Source organism: Meleagris gallopavo, chromosome 10, assembly GCF_000146605.3.
Source record: "Meleagris gallopavo isolate NT-WF06-2002-E0010 breed Aviagen turkey brand Nicholas breeding stock chromosome 10, Turkey_5.1, whole genome shotgun sequence".
Lineage (NCBI taxonomy): Eukaryota > Metazoa > Chordata > Aves > Galliformes > Phasianidae > Meleagris > Meleagris gallopavo.
Genome location: NC_015020.2, coordinates 27,067,112 through 27,088,687, shown reverse-complemented (window position 1 = coordinate 27,088,687; position 21,576 = coordinate 27,067,112). Strand labels below are relative to the sequence as shown.

Genomic DNA, 21,576 nt, shown 5'->3' with positions numbered 1-21,576 from the left:
CATTCAGTGACATAGCGGGTAGGAAGAGACTGCAGTGGTGGTGACGCGTGCCAGGAGGCCAGGGATGACCGTATGTCCAACACAGCGGTTTCCAGACAGCTCTGAGACCTGTGCAACTGCTGACTCACCAAAGGGCAGGGCTGAGCATATCCCATGATGAACAGAAGGGAAGTAGAGATTAGCTAAGGGGGTAGATAGGGGTTTGACTTAAATTGAGTGTGGGGAAGGTGAAGGAAGGGTGATTATTTACATTTGATTGTGTTCTTTTCCCAATACTAAAAATAAGTGATCAGAAGTTGTTATAAACCAGCAACAAAAAGTAAACATTCAGTGAGTTAAGACCTTATTGCCAGCAACAAGTAATAGTTCAAAAATCTCTGCATTTCACTATCACCAATTTATGTTTTTCCCATTACATTTCCATTATTTATTTCATGTTTTCCATTATCAAGGTCAGCTTACCCTTCTTTTATGTTGGATAACTGAAAGCTTAGGAATGCAGTTATCTGCAAGAGGAAGTCTTGAACTTCATAGTCCAGTAAGGCCTCATTTGCTATTATGGCTTTAGTTTAGTTTCCTTCTGAGGAAATTAAGTTCTACTTATACGAGTAACAACAAAACCTGTTAACTCTAGTTTCCTCTCATTTCCCGTCTGGACATTGTTTAGAAGTCCCTCATTTATAGCAATTCCTAATAGTACAACACCAATGAACGAAGAATATGCTTCATAATGAAGAGATGGAGGAGACAGGCACTCCAAACCTTCCCCTATATACTGAGCAAGGAGCAGACACCAAGCACAATTCCATGTATCACTGACCTAGGAGGAGAGAACTGAACAATTCTGTCTTTCTTCTCAGAAAAAGAGCCTACTGTTTTCTTGCTAACATACCTTCCTGACTGAGCCCAGGTGGAGAGTTTTGCTGGTTGAGCGGATGTTTTTACCAGGACACCATAGCCAAGAAAGGCCAACAGCTTCTCTACAGATGCTTTTACTGAGCCAAGTTTCATTACCCTTGATAGACAAGGAAACCCCTACGTGAAATGAGCAGTTACAGAGCAGAAGTAAACAAATAGTTGTTATTACCCAGGAGATCAGAACTGTGCAAAGGAGAAATGGCTGGTATGTGTGCTGACTAAAATCTACAACAAGGGAAAAAACAACAGAGAAAAGTTAGTGGTTTTCTTATTTTAGTTTTCTTTGCTTAAGCCAGAACCTGTAAGCATACTTTGCCTCCTTCAAATACTGGACATCCTTCCTCCACAGTTCCAAGAGCAGTGGACACAAGTCCAGCAACCACAGACTGCGTGCTAGCCTGCTCAGTAGGGGCTCGGGGCCAACATCTTCCTCTACAAATGCCTCAACTCCACAGACAATGTTTAAGAAACAAATCAAAAGCAAAAAAAGAGTTGGCCCCCACCTGCTCCGAAGGGCTGCCTGTTTGGACAAAGGTTATGTTCAGACTGCCTGGAGCTGGATATCATAGCTTAAAATACCAACCCAGCCATCAAGTTATACATTTACAAACAAACTCTTAAAATCTAAACAAAGCTTGCAGAGTAGATAGCTGTGCTGCTATCCTTAATTTACTGCCCGGTGAAGCAGCTGGTGCAGCTCTGAGCTTCCCTTGAGACCATCCCACAGTCAGCCCTCTTTCCAAAATGGAGCTCCCACCACAACAGCTGCTGTCCAAAGCACTTTATCACAATGCAGAATCCCCAGCACAGAGCTCAGTGGAGGCTGCAGGACAGGGAAAGCCCTCGTTTCCCAAGTACCTCTCTTCGCCTCTCATTCTCAGGTTATTTAATGCAATTCCACCTTTGCTGAAGCATTTGGGAAGTGCTTACATTCTAACTGCTCACTCATGGGCAAGTCTTCCCTCTCGGTGTAAACCTTTTCATTCCTAGATAAATTAGTTTAATTTTCAGGAATCTGTCTATGACACTGACATCACTGCCAACCGTGCAATTCTGCTTCTGTCCCAGAGCATGCAGTGGTGTAAACACGAACACATAACAGATCAGAAACAATCCAAAACACGCGGCATATCAATTTAGAAAGTACGAGTCGTACGTATAAAACCCTATAAAATGACCACCTTTCAATTGGTTGGTTGGTTTCTACAACAGAAAATATGTATTATCTGAAATACACACAGTTCTGAAGCTTTCATCATCTGTTTAGACTTGGAAGAGTAACAAATCAGTACTGTCGATACAATGATCTTCAGGAAAATCACAATGAAACAGTTCTCTTAAAAGAGCTAGACAGTTGTTCTGGTTTATGAGTGAAGCACTGGAGAAAGCTAGGGCCCTGATACTCATAGGAAGCTTCCTAACTTGTAAAACAATGACCCAAAGTACTTTAAGAGGAAAAAGCTACAGTGGGTCTCGAAATGATGGCAGATCACAAAAAAGGAAAATAGCAATTCATTTGTGGATTTATTTTGGTGCACAGTTAGCTTACAATTAAAATAAAAGGTACCAAGAATGTAATAGATAAAACAACTTACACTGCCTGTGCTGCAGTGAAGTCAGAGCTTCTACAAAATTATCTGAACAACATCCTCCAGTGATTTTTCACATTGCTGCAGTCAAAAGAGAATTTTTTATCTTTCTCGTTTTTATCTTTATTTGCCTAACATAGAGTTAGAGGGCTCCCCAGACTCCCTGTAAATTAGCCTAATAATCTTGCATCAATTAGGCTTGCTTTTCATCCATATTCGCAGCCAGTGTACATTGGCTCAGTGACAGCATTTGGATCCTGAAACATTTCAATAATAGAACAAAGTGTGACAGCAATAGAGGAGGAGGGAAAGGTAGCAGAGAAAATAAACTGATTTGAAATCTACTCCCAAATAGGAAACTTGCTCATTCTCAACTCCCTGCTGTGGTTTTGATCAATTACCACTCTGCAACCAAATGCAGAAAAAACTCTGAGAGATGCTGCACACTTGTTTACAGTGAGGAGAAAACTCTGGTGACACACAGAGCATCAGAGACACCAGGGAACTTCCTGAGGCTCTGGGAAGATGAGGGGCTATGCCAATAAAGATGAACTGGAGAGCTGGAGTTGGAGTTTTAATAAAACAAGAAACGCACAGGAAAGCTTTCCTGAGGGGATTTGTGAGTAATAGAAAAGAAGTCAAGGCATGCATATATAAAAAGCATGGTAATAAAGAGCTCAATCTACACACTGATATTTTCAGTTTAACTGTATGCTATTAGTATTGTTTACATAAGATTATCAGAACAAAACTAAAAGTGTTATATGGATCATGGGTAAGTGAAGAAAGCATTTAAATGGAATTTACATTGATAACTGAAATAAGCATTTAAATGGATTCCTACACATTCAGATCCTCAAGCAATCTTTGCCCCAAGATTTTTCCAGAGTGAGATATTATTGCTATAGCTTTTGAGCAGATGGGCCACAGCAACAGAGCCCAAACACTCACCCATAATAAAATATGCTTGGTTGGTGGCATACATTAAATTAATTAATTGTTTCTGTTACTATCATGCATGCTCACAATTACAGCTATTTATTTGTACATTTGCAAAGCTGTCCTTTTTTTGTTTTGGTTAAAGTTCAGAATTCCAACATAACTACGTGGCATGAGATGAGATGTAATCACACAAAAGTGAGAGCATACATGCTCAGCACCTTTTATTCAAAGTCAAAAAGGAACACACACCCTAGAATCAAAGTATCGTAAAGGTTGGACCGTTAAGATCATGCAGCCCAACCCCATCCCACCCCACCATGCCCACTGACCATGTCCCTCAGTGTCACTTCCCTATGGTTCTAGAACATCTCCAGGGATGGAGATCTCTACATAGAATCCACTGTCAAGATCAGTACATGTACCAATGAATGGAATGTACACGTACCACTTTGAACCTTTTTTTTTTTTCAAAGGTAAAAATAGTCAACATGGTATAGAGAGGACAACCTGCACGAACTAGAGGTGGAACTGGACACCCATCTGGTGTCCATGCTGGTAGAGTCACTGCAGTGTCATCACTTGGGCTCTTCGCTCCCGTGTTGCACCCCTGGCTGGTTTGGTACACTGATTTGGTGATTCCATAAACTACATCAGTGAATCAATCTGGATTAATAATAATATTGAACAAAAGGAATAGATGGATGGGGGAGGGAACCAATGTTTGGACATAAGGATTATTTCACTTATGCAGTTTATGGCACTATCCATAGGCATTTATACTAGCTCAGAAGGTGGAGCAGCACAATGGACAGCATGAACCCTTACACTACCAATGCCAAGATGAAAAGAGAATGCAGAAACAAAACCTGACTTTTTTTTTTTTTTTTTTAATTCTTTTTAAAATCTACTCTTGCATTGGACCCCCTCTCCTTCAACCTGATGGCAGCAGCATGCACATCTTCACAGGCTGTCAAACGGCAGCAGGGAGCTGTTGCCACTTGTTCTCAAGTACAAGCTCCCAGCTGGTGCATCAGTACCAGTAACTCAAGTGCTAGCACTAAAGTTCTGTTTGCACAGCTATATGCTCATCTCTGCAATCACTGTCACTGCCCCCTACAACAAAAATGAATGCGGGGAAGCTGTCATAGACAGATGAGCTATTTGACCACACTTTCAACACAGCTTTGGTTGCCACCCAAACCAGTGGTTCACAGTAAACTGCACAACATTTATCGAATGTTGCCACTTAACTGTCAGTTTCTTCCTGGAGCCCATACAGGTGGAACTGTCTGAAGCAGTTAGTGCACTGTAAAGGGCAATCCAATTGCCATGGTTACAAAAAGCAACAACAGCTCAGACAGCGATTCTGGCTTGAACATTAAAAGCACATCTTCTAACAGACTGTGCTGTCCGTGCTCTGAAGCACAGTCAGCTGTGACTAAGTGTTTTGCAAAGTATTTTGCTTTAAAAAAGTCATCCTCTTTGTGTTTTCAAACCATGTATAATACCTAGCACACTAACCATGGAGGTGAAAGAGTGAGAAAAGCAAAACACACAGGGAAAAAAGGCACTATTTGATAAAATTCAAACCTCAATAATGCAACAAACATTTCCTTAGTTTCTGCTGTGAGAACAGGCAGCGTAAGCAAGGTGCTGTTCGTAGATTATAACTAATTCAGCATATAAACGTATATATAATAGTGTGCATCCTATATAATTAAGAGTATTCCCCACTGCACCTGAAGAGACCAAAAACTGTGCAGAAAGCAGCTTCTGCTACAGTCAGGGAACAATCTCAAAGTGACATAGCAGTTCTCAATGGCAAACTAACTATCCAGCCTACTTCTTCAGTGAGCTCTCCAGAGCCACATGAAGCTGCCATCCTTTGGATTCTCGCTCTCTTTAAGCAGCTAATCCAAAAGGAAACGGCAGTCACCTTCCCTGGCAGTGGCTGACCAACTGTGCTTGTGCCATGCCACTTCAGTACAAACCCATGCTGCATCCAGCAGCAACTCATGAAGTACTGGGACAGATAGACTTGAACAAAGTCACAGAATCACAGAATTATAAAGACTGGAAATCCCTCTAAGATCACCCAGTTTAATCCCAACCCACCCCACTGTGTCCACCCAGCACACATCCCATAGTGCCACATCCCCAAAGTTGTGAAACACCTTCAGGGACGGTGACCCCACCACCACACTGGGCAGCCTGTACCAGCACACCACTGCTCTTCAGTAGATTTTTTTTCCTATTAGATTAGATCTGCTAGCAGTCCTTAGGTCTGCTAATGCAAAAACTCAGCCCAGAGTTTGAGTTGCCAGCAAAGGCAGAGCCTTAGAAGTCAGTTCTAAGTAGCAGAGTAATATTTTTTTCTGGATAGCAACAAAGCAAGAAAGTGGGAAACGGAAAGGTGTTGCTGTGTGCTTATTTTAAGAGGCCTAGAATATTCCTAGAATGGGATATGGAAGTGAATAGGGAAATGTTTGGGATGAGGGCACCACACTGGCAGTCATGCTGATCCCTATAACAGCCTCTGCTAACACCCCAGTTCCACCTGAAGCCCCAGGCTACACAGAATTCTGGATGTAAGAATGCTTTTACCTGAAGAACAAAAGCTGCACAAACTACACTTGCATGACAGCAGTGGCAAAAACAAATCTGCCAGGCTCTGTTTGTGATGCAGAAGGGCACTCTGGGGCTGTGCCAGCTGCACACGCCTGGGCTGAGTAAGCAGAGAAAGGCTCGGGAGTCTGAGACCTACAGACCTGAAGTCTCTTGAGGGAACATGTGCAGCAGAAAATACAGGAGAATGATTGGAGAGAAAGCCACTGAAATCTATGTCTGGAGAATATCTCCATTATGTATTCACCACCAATATGAAAGCTTAAAGCATTTTGAACTTTATGTACAAAGAAACAATTCAGCATGAAAATATAAACCCAGCAGAGTTTATGAGAGAGCTGTTTTTCCTCAGAGTAGGCTGCTGTATTTAAAAAGAACCTGAAGATGAAAAATGAGAAGAATACGCCAGTTGGTAATCCATAGAAAGCTTGCACCAAAAATAACCAAACAAATGAAAAAGATTTTTCTTACCGCACTGACTTAAATAAGTTTCTATTAACGTATATAGAACTATTTGCTAGCACCAAGTCATTTGAAAGAGATGTTTACTCTCGTATCCTTAGTGCTATACAGTCTTACACATCCGAATCACAAACGTTGAAGTCACTATTTTGATCACAGCAGCTACCGCGCTGTTGTACATCAAGCTTGCCTGCCCTCCATTACTCTGAAATCCTTTCAGATACTCCTCCTTTCTTTAAGTACCACTTCCCCATTTTCTCGAACCAAGCACAGATTCACAAGGCTTAAAGGCCACACTCCCTGTGTTTATTGCCTCCTTGAAATTCTAGTGCTCACTGCCAGCTTACAAGAGTTTGTGGTTGGAAAATTATCAGCAGCTGAACTGTCCCAGGCTGGCATGTCAACCACAAATCAAGGGCAGAGGTCTCCTTTCTCATTCGATAAAGAATAGAGCATAGAAAAAGAAAGAATTGGACACAGGCAGCAACGTTTCCACAGTAAGGCCAGACACGCAGGAGACTGTAGTGTTAACACAAACACAAGTGAATGCCTTCTACAAAAAGGTCAAAGCACCAGCTCCAGACTTGTAGGCGACCTCAGACCTACTAAAAATAGTCTAATTCACTGAACAAAGACCCAGTGATGCCATTTTACCGAAGACGCTTGCCATTTTCTTTGCCTTGTTCAGAAACCAATAACTTCAGGCACTTTGAGTCATGATCTACTGTTGGCCCATTTTTAAGAGACAGAATCAGACTGTCTGGTGAAATGAAGACTTATCTAACGGCATTCCAGCAGCAGAACTGCTCTGGGTGCAGTGAGCACCAGATGCAACCCAGCACTGAGATGCAATACTGAGAGCATGTGTCCATCTCTCTTGCTGGAGAATGGCTGTCATGACTCTCACTGCAGCACGTTCCTATGAAGCTATGCCAGTCTGCCTCTAAGTCATACTAGTCTTTAAAAAATTACACCCAAAAACACATTAAGTACAAAGAAGAACAACAAAAAAGCTGGTATGGACATGATGAATTATATGACCTAATACTCATTTAGCCCTATCATCATTGTCCTCTGGCCATTACTTTGGTATAAAGTCTAAGAAACAGGGCATATCATGGAACGCCCTGGGTTGGAAGGGATCTAAAAAAAAAAATCACCCAGTTCTCACCCCTCTGCCATGGGCAGGGTTGCATATATAAAGCTGTCCTCAAAATGTGTTTAGGTTCCAGCCTCCTGTAATAAGAGATTTCCTTGCCATAGACTGTTAGCCATGACTGTGATGGTCAACAGAACTTGATTTCAATTAATATCTCAAATCTTGTAACGAAAGCAGCAATCACCCAAACAGTCTCCACAGAGTTCACCACTTTACACACAGCTACCAACACCTGCTGTCCTCCGATTGCATCAGTCTTAAAAGATGAAATCTATTCAGTTTTTTTGAGTGTGGAAATAGCTGTGTTTATTCTTTGTTATCACCATATATACCAAATTCTTCTACATCTGTTTCAAAAATCAGATCAAGAGAATTAGATCTATCATTGCAGATGGAGGTGCAAGGTGGGAGATGATGCAGTGGGATAATACATTCCTGGTTTTCCTGCATTACTATTCTCATATGTCCAGTAAGTCACAGAACCATCCACAGTAATTCAGTATCTCTCTCCTGATTTGCGAGGCATAACTGAGCCCATCAGTAGACATATGCTGTCAGATATTTGCAGCTTCTCAACAAACACTGCATCCTATCTAGCAAGACTGAACCTGATCTGATATTTTGTTGTCCCATCACTTGATGCTGTGAAATCCCTGTGACATTCTTCCTACTCAGCTCCTGGTCTTCCTAACCTGGAAAAATGCGTCAGCTTTTTACTACTCGTCCACTGTTCCAAATATTTTATGAGCACTTAGACCAGCACAGACCCCAGCACATGTTCTCCGGAGAACAGCAGGAGAAATGTAGCTGCATTGTCCAACCTTCTCTTTTATTTTTTTTTCCATATGGTTTTCAATCTTTACCAAGTCACTATGTATTTTCATTTACCTTCACCAAGTCACTAATCTCTGCAGGATTAAATCAGTTTAATTTCCCAACAGTCCTTGAGTCCTTAAGCATTTTTTTCCAAAGATATCCAGACATGTTGTACTAGTTAAATTACCTTCACCAAATGCTCATCCAGCCATCCAAACATGAGCAGATTTACTAGGCCAGACTTCCTGCCACAGAAGACAACTTGACTCCTCTCTCCTATCACCTTTATTCTTGTGAACACTAATTTTATTCTATTTTTTTTAAATTTTTTTTTGTTTTTTACAGTTTCTATCAAGGTTTCCAGATAAGAGTTTCCAGTTTCCCAAATGCTCCATGGGCCTCTCTTTGAAAGCCTGACACGTTTACTGCTTTTCATTCATCCATTCTAAGGCCAATTTAAGCAACGATTGTACACAACCATGTGTAACTCAGCAACTTCATCACTGAGTCCTTCACAAATAAGAACTTTTCCTAGCAATTCAACGTGCCAATTTGCTCCAAAATGTCAACCTTCTGTCAGCTTCCCCCATAAAGGCAATCTCCACATGGGAACTACTCTGCAGTAAATAGTAATGCAAATAACTTCCTTCCCTGCTATGTCTTTACCTTCCGTTAGCTCACATGGAATATTAGGTTCACCTATCAGCCCATCAGGATCACTGGTACACTTTCTGCTTTTGACAGGCAGAAAGCTTTATTATTTTTCATGCCTTTATAAAGTTGTTCCTCAACATTTTCTGGCCTACTGCATTATGGTTTATATTTAACTTGCCAAAGTTAATGCTTTTTCCTATTCTATTCATTTGGATAGGACTCTTGCTTAAGAAAGATGACTTGTTTCTAAGGAGCCTTGTTTACGTTACTGTTTCCCCTCCCAAATCAGACTTTCACCACTGAAACTGGATATAGTACTACAGACTTGAGTTGTGTCTTTGCTTTTTTTTTTTTCCTTTTTTTCTTAAGATTGTAATGAATTTGACACATAAACATAATTTCTCAACTTATGCATGTACACAAGACCCTGAAACAGCATTTCACTATGATATTTTGCTAAGACTACTGGAAAACTTTTTAGACTGCTTCCAAGACAGAGTTTTTCTATCTTAAAGGTATAATCTGCATTTGTTCCTTCCAGATGTCTTATTTCATACTTGGACATCTTAACATACATTTTGTTGGACTGTGGCCATCTAAATCAGGCAATCCAGACTGTTCTCTAGAACTACGCAATCATTTATTGAGCACACCCCAATAAATGTGCTATCTGCATGCTTAACCTAGGACTTTTTCCAGTTAGGATTATTAATGAAGACGGTAAGTGCTGCTACAATGAGAGCTGATTGACTGAGGACCCCATGAAAATAACTTAATTCAGTCTATCCTTACCAGCAACTGCATTTTGAGATTTCTCAGGGCATTGCTCTTTAATCCATCTTGTGCATGTTCATGCTTGGTGGAGTCAGAAGTCACATTTTTACCATGAAAGAAGCACTTACCAAGAAGAGTTACATCCTCTGAAAAATATTTATTCTATCTTAACTATTTCCATCATATTTTGCCTATTTACATTTAAAATTGCACAAAAAAGTCAGGAACCTTTAGAATGGGAAAACATTTATTCATTTTATTCATGCTTGAAAACAGCCAAACCCACTTTATCCAAATAAAACAAACAAACAAAAACACCCTATGTTTTAAGGCGAGGACCAAGCCTCATGTCATCCCCAGAGATCATGTTCTACTAATGATATAAGAAACTGAAAACAAAAGCTAAAATAACAAATCACACAGCTCCAATTCATAAATCTGGTGAGCAAGATAGCTTGCAATTAAGAATTCTAAATGCATTGAATTACAATATTTGGCTTGGTAACATTAACTTTGCATAGTTCTTTATGAGAGAAGTTTCAGAAGAGAATTATTTGCAGAACTACTAGTCAGCCATGCTTACGTAATTTTGTACTGTAAAATAATGATCCTACATAAATAATGATATAACCGATGTTGAATTCTACTAATAAAGAAGTAAAAAAACATCCTGGAAAAAAACTGTTGACCTTAGTAAGATTTAGGGGTCATGTTAGAGAAGCAACTGAACACAGAATCCCCAGCAAGATGCCATCTTTAGAACTACAAATCTCATTTTTCAATGTCTGGACAAGAAATCAAGCAGCTAGTAAGGTCAGAGATGAGTTACTCCCTGTTTACATGGCATTAGTTCAATGCAGTAAGCCATTGTGGGCAGTAACTGAACAGTGGTCTGTAAGTATCCACTGAAGGAGAAAAAATATTTTGGATTTTAGCAAGGAAAAAAATTGTTTGTGAATCCAAAGTCTTATACAAATTGAAAATGAACATGAATATATTTGCATAATGAGTTTAAATCCGGCACATGATTACCAGATTCTCCATCAGCTGAAATCTTTAAGACAAGATAACTAGCCCATGAACCATGATGAATTTATTGGGAAAAGTATGGAAACTACTTACTTTGGGAAGATGACAGTCATGAGTGCTGATGCATAACCAGGCTTGCACACTCCCTCAGAGAAATTCGCATACTTTGATGCCAATTCTGGAGGCCTGTAAAAAAAACAAATTAAAAAAATGAGAGAGTCAAGACTTTCCTGCTATGAACTGGCTTTTGCAATCATCCAAGTCATTTTTCGTGCCTTACAGATTTTCCAAATATCAGCTACAAGGAATAATAGCCAACATAGAAAAGTATTCATTTGTTGCGAAATAGCATTGCAGGAGAACAAACAATGGATAGGTTAAAGATATTTGAAATATTTTTCTAGAGTATGATCAAAGTTAAAATTACAGAAAAGTGTTACTTGGAAGATACTTTTCAAGCACTTGAAACAAATTGCCAAGGAGTTCTGAAAGGCTGTCATCAAGGGATGCATTCAGCATTTGGGACAGACAACATTGCTGTTGTTCTGTTGAGATGTGCCTAATAATTCAGCTTAGCTAGCAATTTCAGGGCCAAACACAGAATACACTCTCCATTTAGCTTTTGTACAAAAACAAGGCCTGTTCAGCATTTAGCAACTCAAGGAAATATATTTAAGATATTACTATAGACCTAATGAGTGACCTGGGAAAAAAAATAATCTGTTTGTTCGAATATTGCGAAACAGATCCACAAAAATAATTTTGAACAGTCCATTATTAATGCAACAGTGCTTTTTTTTTTTTTTTTGTTAGGCATCACCAACATCTGTTGGCTAGCAAGCTACTGCTAGAGGTAATGGGCACAGATTCAGAGCATTCTGAGCACGCAATACAAAGCTGCACAGGGTCCTGGAGAGACTGTAAGCAGTACTACAAACAGAACCTGGCTGGCCAAATTTTGTATTTGAATGCCAATAACTCCATGCTGAACAGGCAGTAACTCCCCTTCTTGTACTGGTACTGAGATCACTTCCCAAGAGATCATGGCCAGTTCCAAGTGGATGATCGAGGTATGGAGAGTTCATTTACAGTCAGGCACATATACTACAAAGCCTCCTATAAAGAATAGACTATTTCTGATGAATAAAACTTTAAGTATTCAACAGCTGGAAAAGGATATAAGCTAGAGAAAATAAAAAGTTACTGTGTTTCATTTGTTAAGACCTCTGTAGATGAAAAGTACAGGAAGAAACTTATGGTAACATTGACCCGACACTGATTCTGTCACAGATTCCACACGTAATTTTGGTCAAATAATTTCATCTTTTCCTATTGCAAATCCTCATCCATAGGATGGACAGAACAATTTGACTAGTTATACTGTCATTTATTTACAGCAAAGATTATATTTCTCTCTCTCCCTATATATATATATATATAGACAAACATACAGACATTGCCTAGAATACCAACTTACTTGTTCACCTTCCAGAGGTGACATTGTAATACACATCTCTAAATGAGAAAGTATCTAAGAAGTGAGCATCTGGAAAGCTGGATTCCGAAGAGATGCGTGAACTATCTGTTCAGACTTCAGTCAGGATCTCTATATAAATAGGCACAGGAGGAAAAGGTGTTGACAAAACAAAACCCTTTAATAGTGCTGAAATACATCCCTTCTGATGCGATCCAAAGGGACAGCATGGGATACAGATCACAGCTTGCTGCAGCATGCTATCATTTCAGAGAAATGGGGGAAATTTTAATCTTTTATTAAGCAAACTTAAGTGTTGCTGGATTTTTCTGGCTTAAGGAAAATACAGAAACCCTTAATACCGAAATCTTCAAAAACAAGCTCAAAGCAACTGGAATTTATCCATAGCCACCACTGCAGTGAGTCACTGCTGGCAAACCTGTATAACTATTTCAACAGCAGGCCTTTCTCAAACAACCTCAGTGGTCACACAGAATACCTTTTGCCACAAGCATAGGCACTTTTCTCTTTTCTGATTTAATGGTGCTTTCATTATCAAATTAAGATGTCACTCAGATGCCCATCATGGTATTTCTGTAGAACAGAAGGCTGAAAGCCCTGCACACACAATCAGCACAGCGCAGCATACTGATGGTGAAGCTGTCCATCACAGAGCCCACAAAACTCTCAGAGCCTGAGGGCAGAGCTCCTCACGTTCCTTGGATGCAGTGAAGTCTATAACCCAGGCAACCAGAGGCAGAATGCTTCTCGGTTGCCTATTGTAGCTGGCACCTTGTACATCCATGTCCTTTCTGGTAGCCACACGTTAAGCCAGAATGGTACAGAAAACGATAAATTGGCATTGTTTTAAATAACCTTCAGATTCCACATTGAGGCCATGCTGCCATTGCAAGTATGCTCATAATGACGAGCCTATGTTAGTGTATAACTCAAAGCCAAATATTTGGAATTAGGCCGCATACAGCTTTCATGCCTACCATTCTGCTACTTCATGAAGTTATCCAAACTAACATCTTATGTTGCACCATGGGAGGTTCAAGTTGGATATCAGGAAAGATTTCTTCTCTGGAAGAGCCGTTTTGCATTGGCACAGGCTGCCCAGGTTGGCGGTAGAGTCACCATCCCTGAAGGTGTTCAAGAACTCTGGTAATGTGGCACTGAGGGATGTGGCTTAGAGCTGTCACAGGAACGGGCTGATGGTTGGACTAGATGACCTGAACATCTTTCTGACCTTTACAATTCCATGATCTCACAGATTGTACTTCTAAAAATTAGCTTGCAGAACATCTGGCGTGAAGCACCCCAAACTACGAAGCTGCAGGTATGAGGGAGAGACCTACATAGCCCCAAACAAACCAACCCAGCTTTCCAAAGTCACACTGCCTGTTGGCAAGAACCCAATTCCATAACAAACAAAAATAGGATGCAGAACTAAAATGCATGAATAAGCATCTCCCACATTTGACGATGGTGTACTTACTATAGCAGTGTATGCAGCAGTACTTTTGTGATTATATTTCTTAATTCTTAATTTCTTATTTCTAAATCAAAACATGGTGCACAACATTACAGGAGCTTATGCTTGATTTTTCATTTATAATCCTGCTTGCTGCTTACAGCAGAGGGGCCAAGAACTACGTACCAAACCAAACAATATTCCTTCCTCAGCGCTTTACCAGCAAACGGCTTCAACACACTAGCTCTGTTACTGTGCCTGGAATCAAAGGAGATCTCAATGCCACAGAAGCACTGTTGGGGTAGGTGAGCCATGGCTACTATGACCGCTGTTGAATAAAGGCAGAAACCTTCTCTACATCTTCCAAGTCCAAGCACACCTGTTCCAGCTCCTGATTCTCATGCGCCTCATTACAATCAGAGCATCAGGTGAGTGAAGGCAATTGAAGAGCTGGTGGATATGGCAGAAAGCAAGCCATCAGACAGCACTATGGACCCTCACATTTTCCTCAGGCTTTGTGCAGGGAAAAAAGTCCAGCAAGATACTACATTTCTCAAGAATGAATGAAGAAAACAATTCATAGTCAGTAACTGTAAACATCTGCATTTTTTAAACAAGTGCCTGCATGAGGGTGATGTTAAAGTAAAGCAATTGGCTTCTTTCCAATAAAAGGAAACTACACCCATTTTTTTTTTTCCCCTCTAACTTCTCTCCTATGAGAATAGCACACATCCTGAATTCCTCCTTAAAATTTTCTGTGCTTCTCTACAATGTTACGTGGCCATCAATCTTAACAAAATTTCACAATTTGGATAAGTTAAAAATCCAGCTGCTTTCAGAGGATTAGAAAAAGGAACAAGATTTTTCCTTCTGCTCTTGAATTTGGCAGATGTGTGTCATCTTTTAATCTCAAATATGAAAGTGTCACCATGGTTAATTCCTTCATCATGTCCTGATCAGAGACAGCATGTCATCTTCATTGGGCTGGAATCTAAATTCATTAAAAAAAAATTAATGAGTATTAAAAACTCTGTTTGAACTGAAAAAAAAACTCTGCAATTGAGCTCACATAATTGAATATTACAAAATCCAGTTTAAGAGATATGTTTTGCCTCATCTTCCACATGAACTTTAAATTGTGAATAGTGGAAACTGAAAAACCTCATCTGCTTGAGATCAACTTTCCTGTTTAACTATTGCACACAAGATATGTGTACTGGTATGTATAAGAAACAAGGAAATGGAGTTCTTGAGCAACACGTTAACTCTTCGCCTTGAGATTTCTCTTTCCTTGGCCCAAAATAACTTGAGTCTTATACCACTATAACAGATTCACAAAGTGAATAGTTGATAAAGAATTGACATAAAAAGGGTAAATGACATAAAAATGGCAGATTGAAGCAGCTCATGCTAAGAATCCCATATCCACACAACCCAAAGTTCAGAGCATTCTACCTCAAATAGGATTTCCAAGGCCAGGTTCCCTGGGCCAGCAGCATCCATCGCAGACATGGCACGACATTGGCCAGAAGTATTCCTGTGAACCCCTAGGTCCCAGATAAATATTGGTGTATTTCATAGGCACTTGGAATAAAGCTTTCAGTTTACTTTCTCCTAGACATGTCCAGAGCTACACGTCAGGACCAGCTTATGAACTCAATTAGCACAAAGTACAATATGGGATTTATTTCAAAATTACAAGGCTGCTCCAAACTGAGACATTAATGAAGATACAGCCTACAAAAGCAAGCATGCCATCAACTCTCCCATTATAGATCGCCAGCCTCATGGCAAGCATTACATTTCAAGTAAAGGCAAGGGAGGACACCCTCAGCAGGGCTGGGGATGCAGCTTCCTTTGCATTCCTTCAGCTAATGTTGTTAAGTCACAGAGGAAGAGAGGTCATTAGCAATAACAAGCAGGTTTAACATACATAGCAGTCAATTCCCCTGCACCAGTAACATCTGGAGACTGAGAAGCACGTTTGCACATCAGAGTTCTGCAAGCAGAGTCACGATCATCATGTCATTTTGACAAGTGACATCTCCTTGGGCTCAAGGTATTAAGGAAGGAAGGGGAGCTGACAGACCTTCATAGCGCTCCCTATTCAAGAGGAGGGCAGCACGGTTTAGGAAACAAACAGAAGTTTGAGGAATTCTGATTGTAGCTCCGTTAAAAGTTTCCAAACTTTGGTTCGAAAGGATTACATGGATGAATCATGTGACACTTGCTGTTTTTCTAGTCCAGCTGAGGAAAAACTAAACAAACAAAAAGAAGGAATGAGGAGATAGAAAGAAGAGGAAAAGCAGAATGCTTACACTGAAAGAGACAGGAAATGCATCTATCACTACAGCCAGCTAAACAGATGTAAATATTTTCAAATGTTACTTCAGTATGTAAGCAAATTCTTCAAGGAGATTGTATGACTGAATAGGAAGAGAGATGGTTCAAATCCCTCTTTCTAAAAAAAATATGATGCACACTAAAAAAAATGTCCTGTTCTGCTTCTCCACTGAGAACTGTGGCTTTTTGTGAAATTAATTTCTTAACTGCAAGCACAGATAACCAACAAGAACATTTATTTATTTATTTGGGCTATTCAAGAACACCAGCTGAAGAAGATTAGGTTACATTAAACTGTCTCAGGAAAACAAAATTTTAAAGGCATCCCACCAAAACCCACAGCCCATCTACTTTGCTCTGGGTGAAGGCAAGACACAACATCAGCACTATCTTCGGGAAATACCCACTAGACAGAGGAACACAGAAAGCAAAATACTACTAACATAAGCAGCAGTGTCATCCACCCTTTGTGAAGTGCCATCTTTGCACAAACACAAGTTTTCCATTCATAAAACAGGCACAAGGATCCTAATTCCTTATTGAATTCCATTTCATTTATTTGATATAAAAAGTCACTCCCATCCTGGAATTAGATCACTAGGCAGAAGGAGGAATCTCAGATGAGATCGCTGTGAGATATTGTAGGGTACCTGCCTTAGCAGGGGGCTGGACTCAGTGATCTCGTGAGGTCCCTTCCAATCCCTGCAATTCTGTGCGTCTCAACAGTGCTAAATACATAAACACCTTAAGAAATACAGCAACAAGTCATCTATTTTTCAGAAAGGTTTGGATCACTGCATCATCTCTTACGATGCAGAATCCAGTAGCCTGCCTGGAGCTTCTGGATAAATAACCTTTTCTCAGCTCCAAAAAAAAGCCTCAGTATGTTAGGATTCATGCAGACAAGAGTCAGAAACAGCCAAGCTAGAAAGGAGTCTTTCAACCAGTAAATAAATTAAATGGGGAGTTTATAACACAGGAGTCAAAGAATGCAGGTAAAGATCCAAGAGAAGTCCATGGCACGTTTTGCATGCAACTTTATGCAGCTTGCTCCTCAACAAATTGAGCAATAAACACTGATTTCCTGATTTCCTTTTTTCGTTTGTTTTGTTGTTTTGTTTTGTTTCTTTAACAAATTTTCTCTCTCTTTTTTTTTTTTAACAATTTCTGCTTCTGCTACAGCTTACCTAAAGGATTATTATTATTATTATTTAGGATTTATTATCCTAACGGACTAGCTGCAGAGAGAAAAAACAGAATTCTATTCAAATAGACACAGCAAAGAGATTCTTACATAAATCGCTGAATTCCTACATAAATGTCTGAAATAGCTGTCTAAAGAGTAGTCTGAATTTCCCCCAAACTCAGAAATAACACTCCCTAATATCAGAACATGCAATTTGCAAAACTTCAGCAAGTTAAATGCTGTAGCCCTCCACTTAAATGCCTCTAAAAACTCACAGTTTGCACAATGGCCATAAAAGATGAGTCACTTAAAAGTCTGATGGAAAATAAAAAAGCTCACCATTTTTGTCCAGCTGAAGGAATTCAAGAAGATAAATGTGAATGTCATAATTTTATTGCTATAACTCTCAATCTTCATCATCACTCCTCATCTGTTACATCTACAAGCAGGCAATGCTTTCTTTGGATCAGGAACAGTGTTTTCCTATTTGCAGAGTAATGAATCCAGCAGTGTAGGTCTAGGAAAGACCAAGAAATGCTGTGGGGATGAAAATTAATAACTCAATCCAATTAGAATACAGTAATCCCCTGCTCTTAGGAGTTGGTACCTCTGAAAACAAAGATACCTTTCCAAAGCTTAGAGCTAGGAAAAAAAAAAAAAAAAAAGATTAAAATTTCCTGAAGCACCACAGCTGAAATCACAGCTTTAAGTTTGTGGAACTACAGTTTAGTAGATCTGATTGTCAAAACTCAGTGGGTTAGCAGGCTTAACTGCCAAATGAGGAAATCAGTTAAACTAAGGTTTTAATCACCAAATTTTACTTCTGAAAATTTTCATAGAAAGAAACACAGAACCATTAAGGTTGGAAAAGACCTCTAAGATCCTAGAATCACCAAAGTTGTAAAAGACCTCCAAGATCTCCAGGTCCAACCCCAACCTGCTCCACCATGCCCACATCTCTCAGTGCCACAACCCCACGGATCTGGAACACCTCTAGGTGACCCCATCACCTCCCTTCCTGGGCAGTTGTGCCACTGCATCACTGCTCCTCCATTCATTTCATTTGGTAACACAACCAGCCTAGGGAGCAGTTAATTTCAGATAAACTTACAGTGCTTAGCTGGTGCAAAAGCACCCTGACACAGCAGAATGGTAAGGAAAAGACCAATAGTGATGCATTATTCACTATTTCCATGTTGTCAGAACTAGGGGCATACATTAAAATTATCCTAAAGACAGCAAAGCACTAACATAAGGAAGCCTGGTAACACACCTCTACTCAGTCAATTTCATTATAATTTCATCATAGCATTAGAGCAGCCACAAGTAGAGCAGCCTTCATATTTCGGGTGCAGCTGGCAGAAGCCAAGCCCTAGAGGAGTAAGTCCCACTCGGAAGAATCTCTCAGCTACATGGTAGCAAATCTAGATTATTTTTATAGAGGGCAACTAAGATTGCTCTCTGAACTTTTATTTGAATGACCTGGAGTAAAGAACCAATTCCTCTTAAACAAAGAACAAGAATAAACATTTTCCTTTTTCTTTTCTTTCCTGGTCTGGATTGAAACGGAGAGGAGAAAAAAGCTCATCAGTGAATAATTACTTTAGATGGCATGAAGAGACGACCTCACAACTGGGGAATGCGGTTCAGCCGTAGTTTTACAAAATGCTCATATAGTCATGGGGCCCTGAATTTTTTGCACTCTCCTTTCTGAAGTGATTTCAAGAAAAGCTGTCTTCGCTCACCTGTATCAAAGACATGTCATGAACTCAAACGTGCACCAAGTTATCCAAGCACCACACTGACATCTGCAGAAGAGGAAAGCTACAAAGTGCAACATACAAGAAATCTGCGTGTTTGTTCTACCAAGCCAACCCCTGCCTTTCTGATCTGCTTCATATTCTTAACGTTTAATTTTTAGCACATACACACAGCACAGCTTTGACGTATCTGGTCATGTTGCAGCAAAGCAGAAGACAAATTCAGAGGCAGATCGAGTAAAGCTGTCTCTTCCCATTCACCCCATTCATAAAGCCTCCTCTCTGCCAGACACAAAAATACAAATGATGAGCTGACAACTAAAGTGTGTCTAGATACCACAGCAAGAGTGCTTTTCAGAGCGACATGCTTCAGAGGCAGGCTTGATAAACATTAGAGTGTTCCCTTGACAGAATACACACGATTTCCATTCAGCCGTTCAGGGAGGGCAGATAAGGATTCCCCAAAACATTTCCCAGGGCAAAAAGAAGGAAGCAGATTTCTTTGGAAGGAGAGCATTGCCTACACCAAATCTAGGAGATGCAGAAGATAGGATCCTCAGTCACATCTATGTTTTAGGGATTTCTAACAGAGGCAACTTTTGCATCAATTTAATGAGAAGCCCGTGACTGCTTTGATCTGGAATAGGCAGCAACCTGTTTCCACATTGCTCCTTTATAACCAATCATAACAATATGGTGATGAACGCCAAAGTTTCACTGCAGATTCATACCAAAACCCATGGTTCTATGGAAAAATCTACTCCTTGCAATAAACTGAATAAACTGTATTCACTGAACGTGAATGGCATGTTCCCTTAAAAATTTTAGCACAGAATGTTTAATTTCTTTAACTTTCTGAGTTTTGAGAATGATCTATGCATAGACAGCCCAATCCATTAGAGCCATACGCATATATTCAACTTCCAAAACATATTCTGAGAGTAAGAATGCCTCAGTAGGAAGATATTCAGCAGCCAGGGCAGACGTTAGCCAAAAGTAATTGCTTGAATTGGTCTGTTCTCTGAGGCTTAGAAGATTTTTGGAAGAAGAACGTGAAATGTAGTTTATTATGCAATGTTATCCCAAGAGAATAAAGAAATAGGAAGACTCCTGGCAATTTGTGAGCTTATAGGTGGTGCCTGAATTCGGTGTGGCATCTAAAGTAAGTTTACCCTTCTGAGATGGCAACAACTCCAACAACATTTGTTCAAACAACACTGAACAGAAATTTGTAAAGTTAACTAGTTGTAATCACACTCACCCTGAAAAACAAATTATGCTCTGTTAGATCAGTACTACTGCACTAATAAATTACAAAGTTAAGTGTTCCATATCACAGATAGGGAGGGGAAAAAAAGACTTGAGACTTTTTTTTGTAGGCTTCCCAGTTTTAATGCAACCAGTCTAGCTAGTTGAAAGAATGAAATTTGCAGACCCAGTCCTAAGAAGAATATATAACAAGAAAGAACCAATCTCATGCCTATACCAGTTATCTCTGCAGATGTTCACCTGAAGAACGAGTCCATTCAACAAAAAATTTGATCTACATGTAATGCCTTTTTTTTTTTTTTTGTGGAAATTCATATTGGAAACCATTATTGTGCTCAGAAAGGGCTGAAGAGCTTACAGTCATCATTTTTTGCATTTAAAATCAATCAAATCAAATTAAATATCAATTTTCTGCCAAGAATATGGAGTTCCCCTAGAGCTGGAAGATTTATTAATCATCCCAAGCTGTCCAAAAAGTCTTCAGCTACTTCTTTAAAGATTTTAGCAAAAACGTTGTCCAGATATAACAATGTTAGAGCGCAAACATTTAGGTATCTGCTGCTTGAATTGCTGTTGTCTTTGTCGCCGAGGAAAGCACTTTCTTTCCATCCAAACAGAACAAGAGCCCATGTATTTACTGAACACTTGGATCTTTTCTGTAAATACACTATCATTGTTTTCACTTAACCTCTAGGTAAAACTGGTTTTCTGTTAACATTTTTCTTTCTTTCTTACAGAACTTTCTTCCTCATGAACTTATTGGGGGCACGCTGCTCAAAGCAATGCCCAGCCATTCATATTTTTTGGTTTACATTCTTTTCCCACATAGTTTGGTTCATAATTACTTCCAGCTTCAGGAAACAGCCTCTTTGAAAAGCACCAAATGTTAAGTTTTTAACTTTGCTTGAACATAACAAACCAAGTAGTGATTCAGTTTTATCTGTAATTCTGACTTCTACAATCTTTATTTTCTTCATCTCCTGACGTTGCATCTAATACAAGAAACCCAAAGTCCGATCAAAGAGACATGTGTTAGGAATTCACATGAGAATTCCAAAGTACCAAAGTTGAAATGGAAACGAAATGAGCTAAGAAGAAC

General features: G+C 39.7%; 1 protein-coding gene across 3 annotated transcripts in view; it reads right to left on the bottom strand.

Moving 5' to 3' along the window:
* LOC100543009 (CMP-N-acetylneuraminate-beta-1,4-galactoside alpha-2,3-sialyltransferase) overlaps positions 1-21,576 on the bottom strand; it is an 86,894-nt gene that overhangs the window by 50,392 nt on the left and 14,926 nt on the right. For all 3 annotated transcript variants that reach the window (XM_031554931.1, XM_031554933.1, XM_031554932.1), the window contains one exon: positions 11,062-11,154. In XM_031554931.1, coding sequence (XP_031410791.1) covers positions 11,062-11,154 — 93 coding nt within the window. The remainder of the gene's footprint in view (positions 1-11,061; positions 11,155-21,576) is intronic.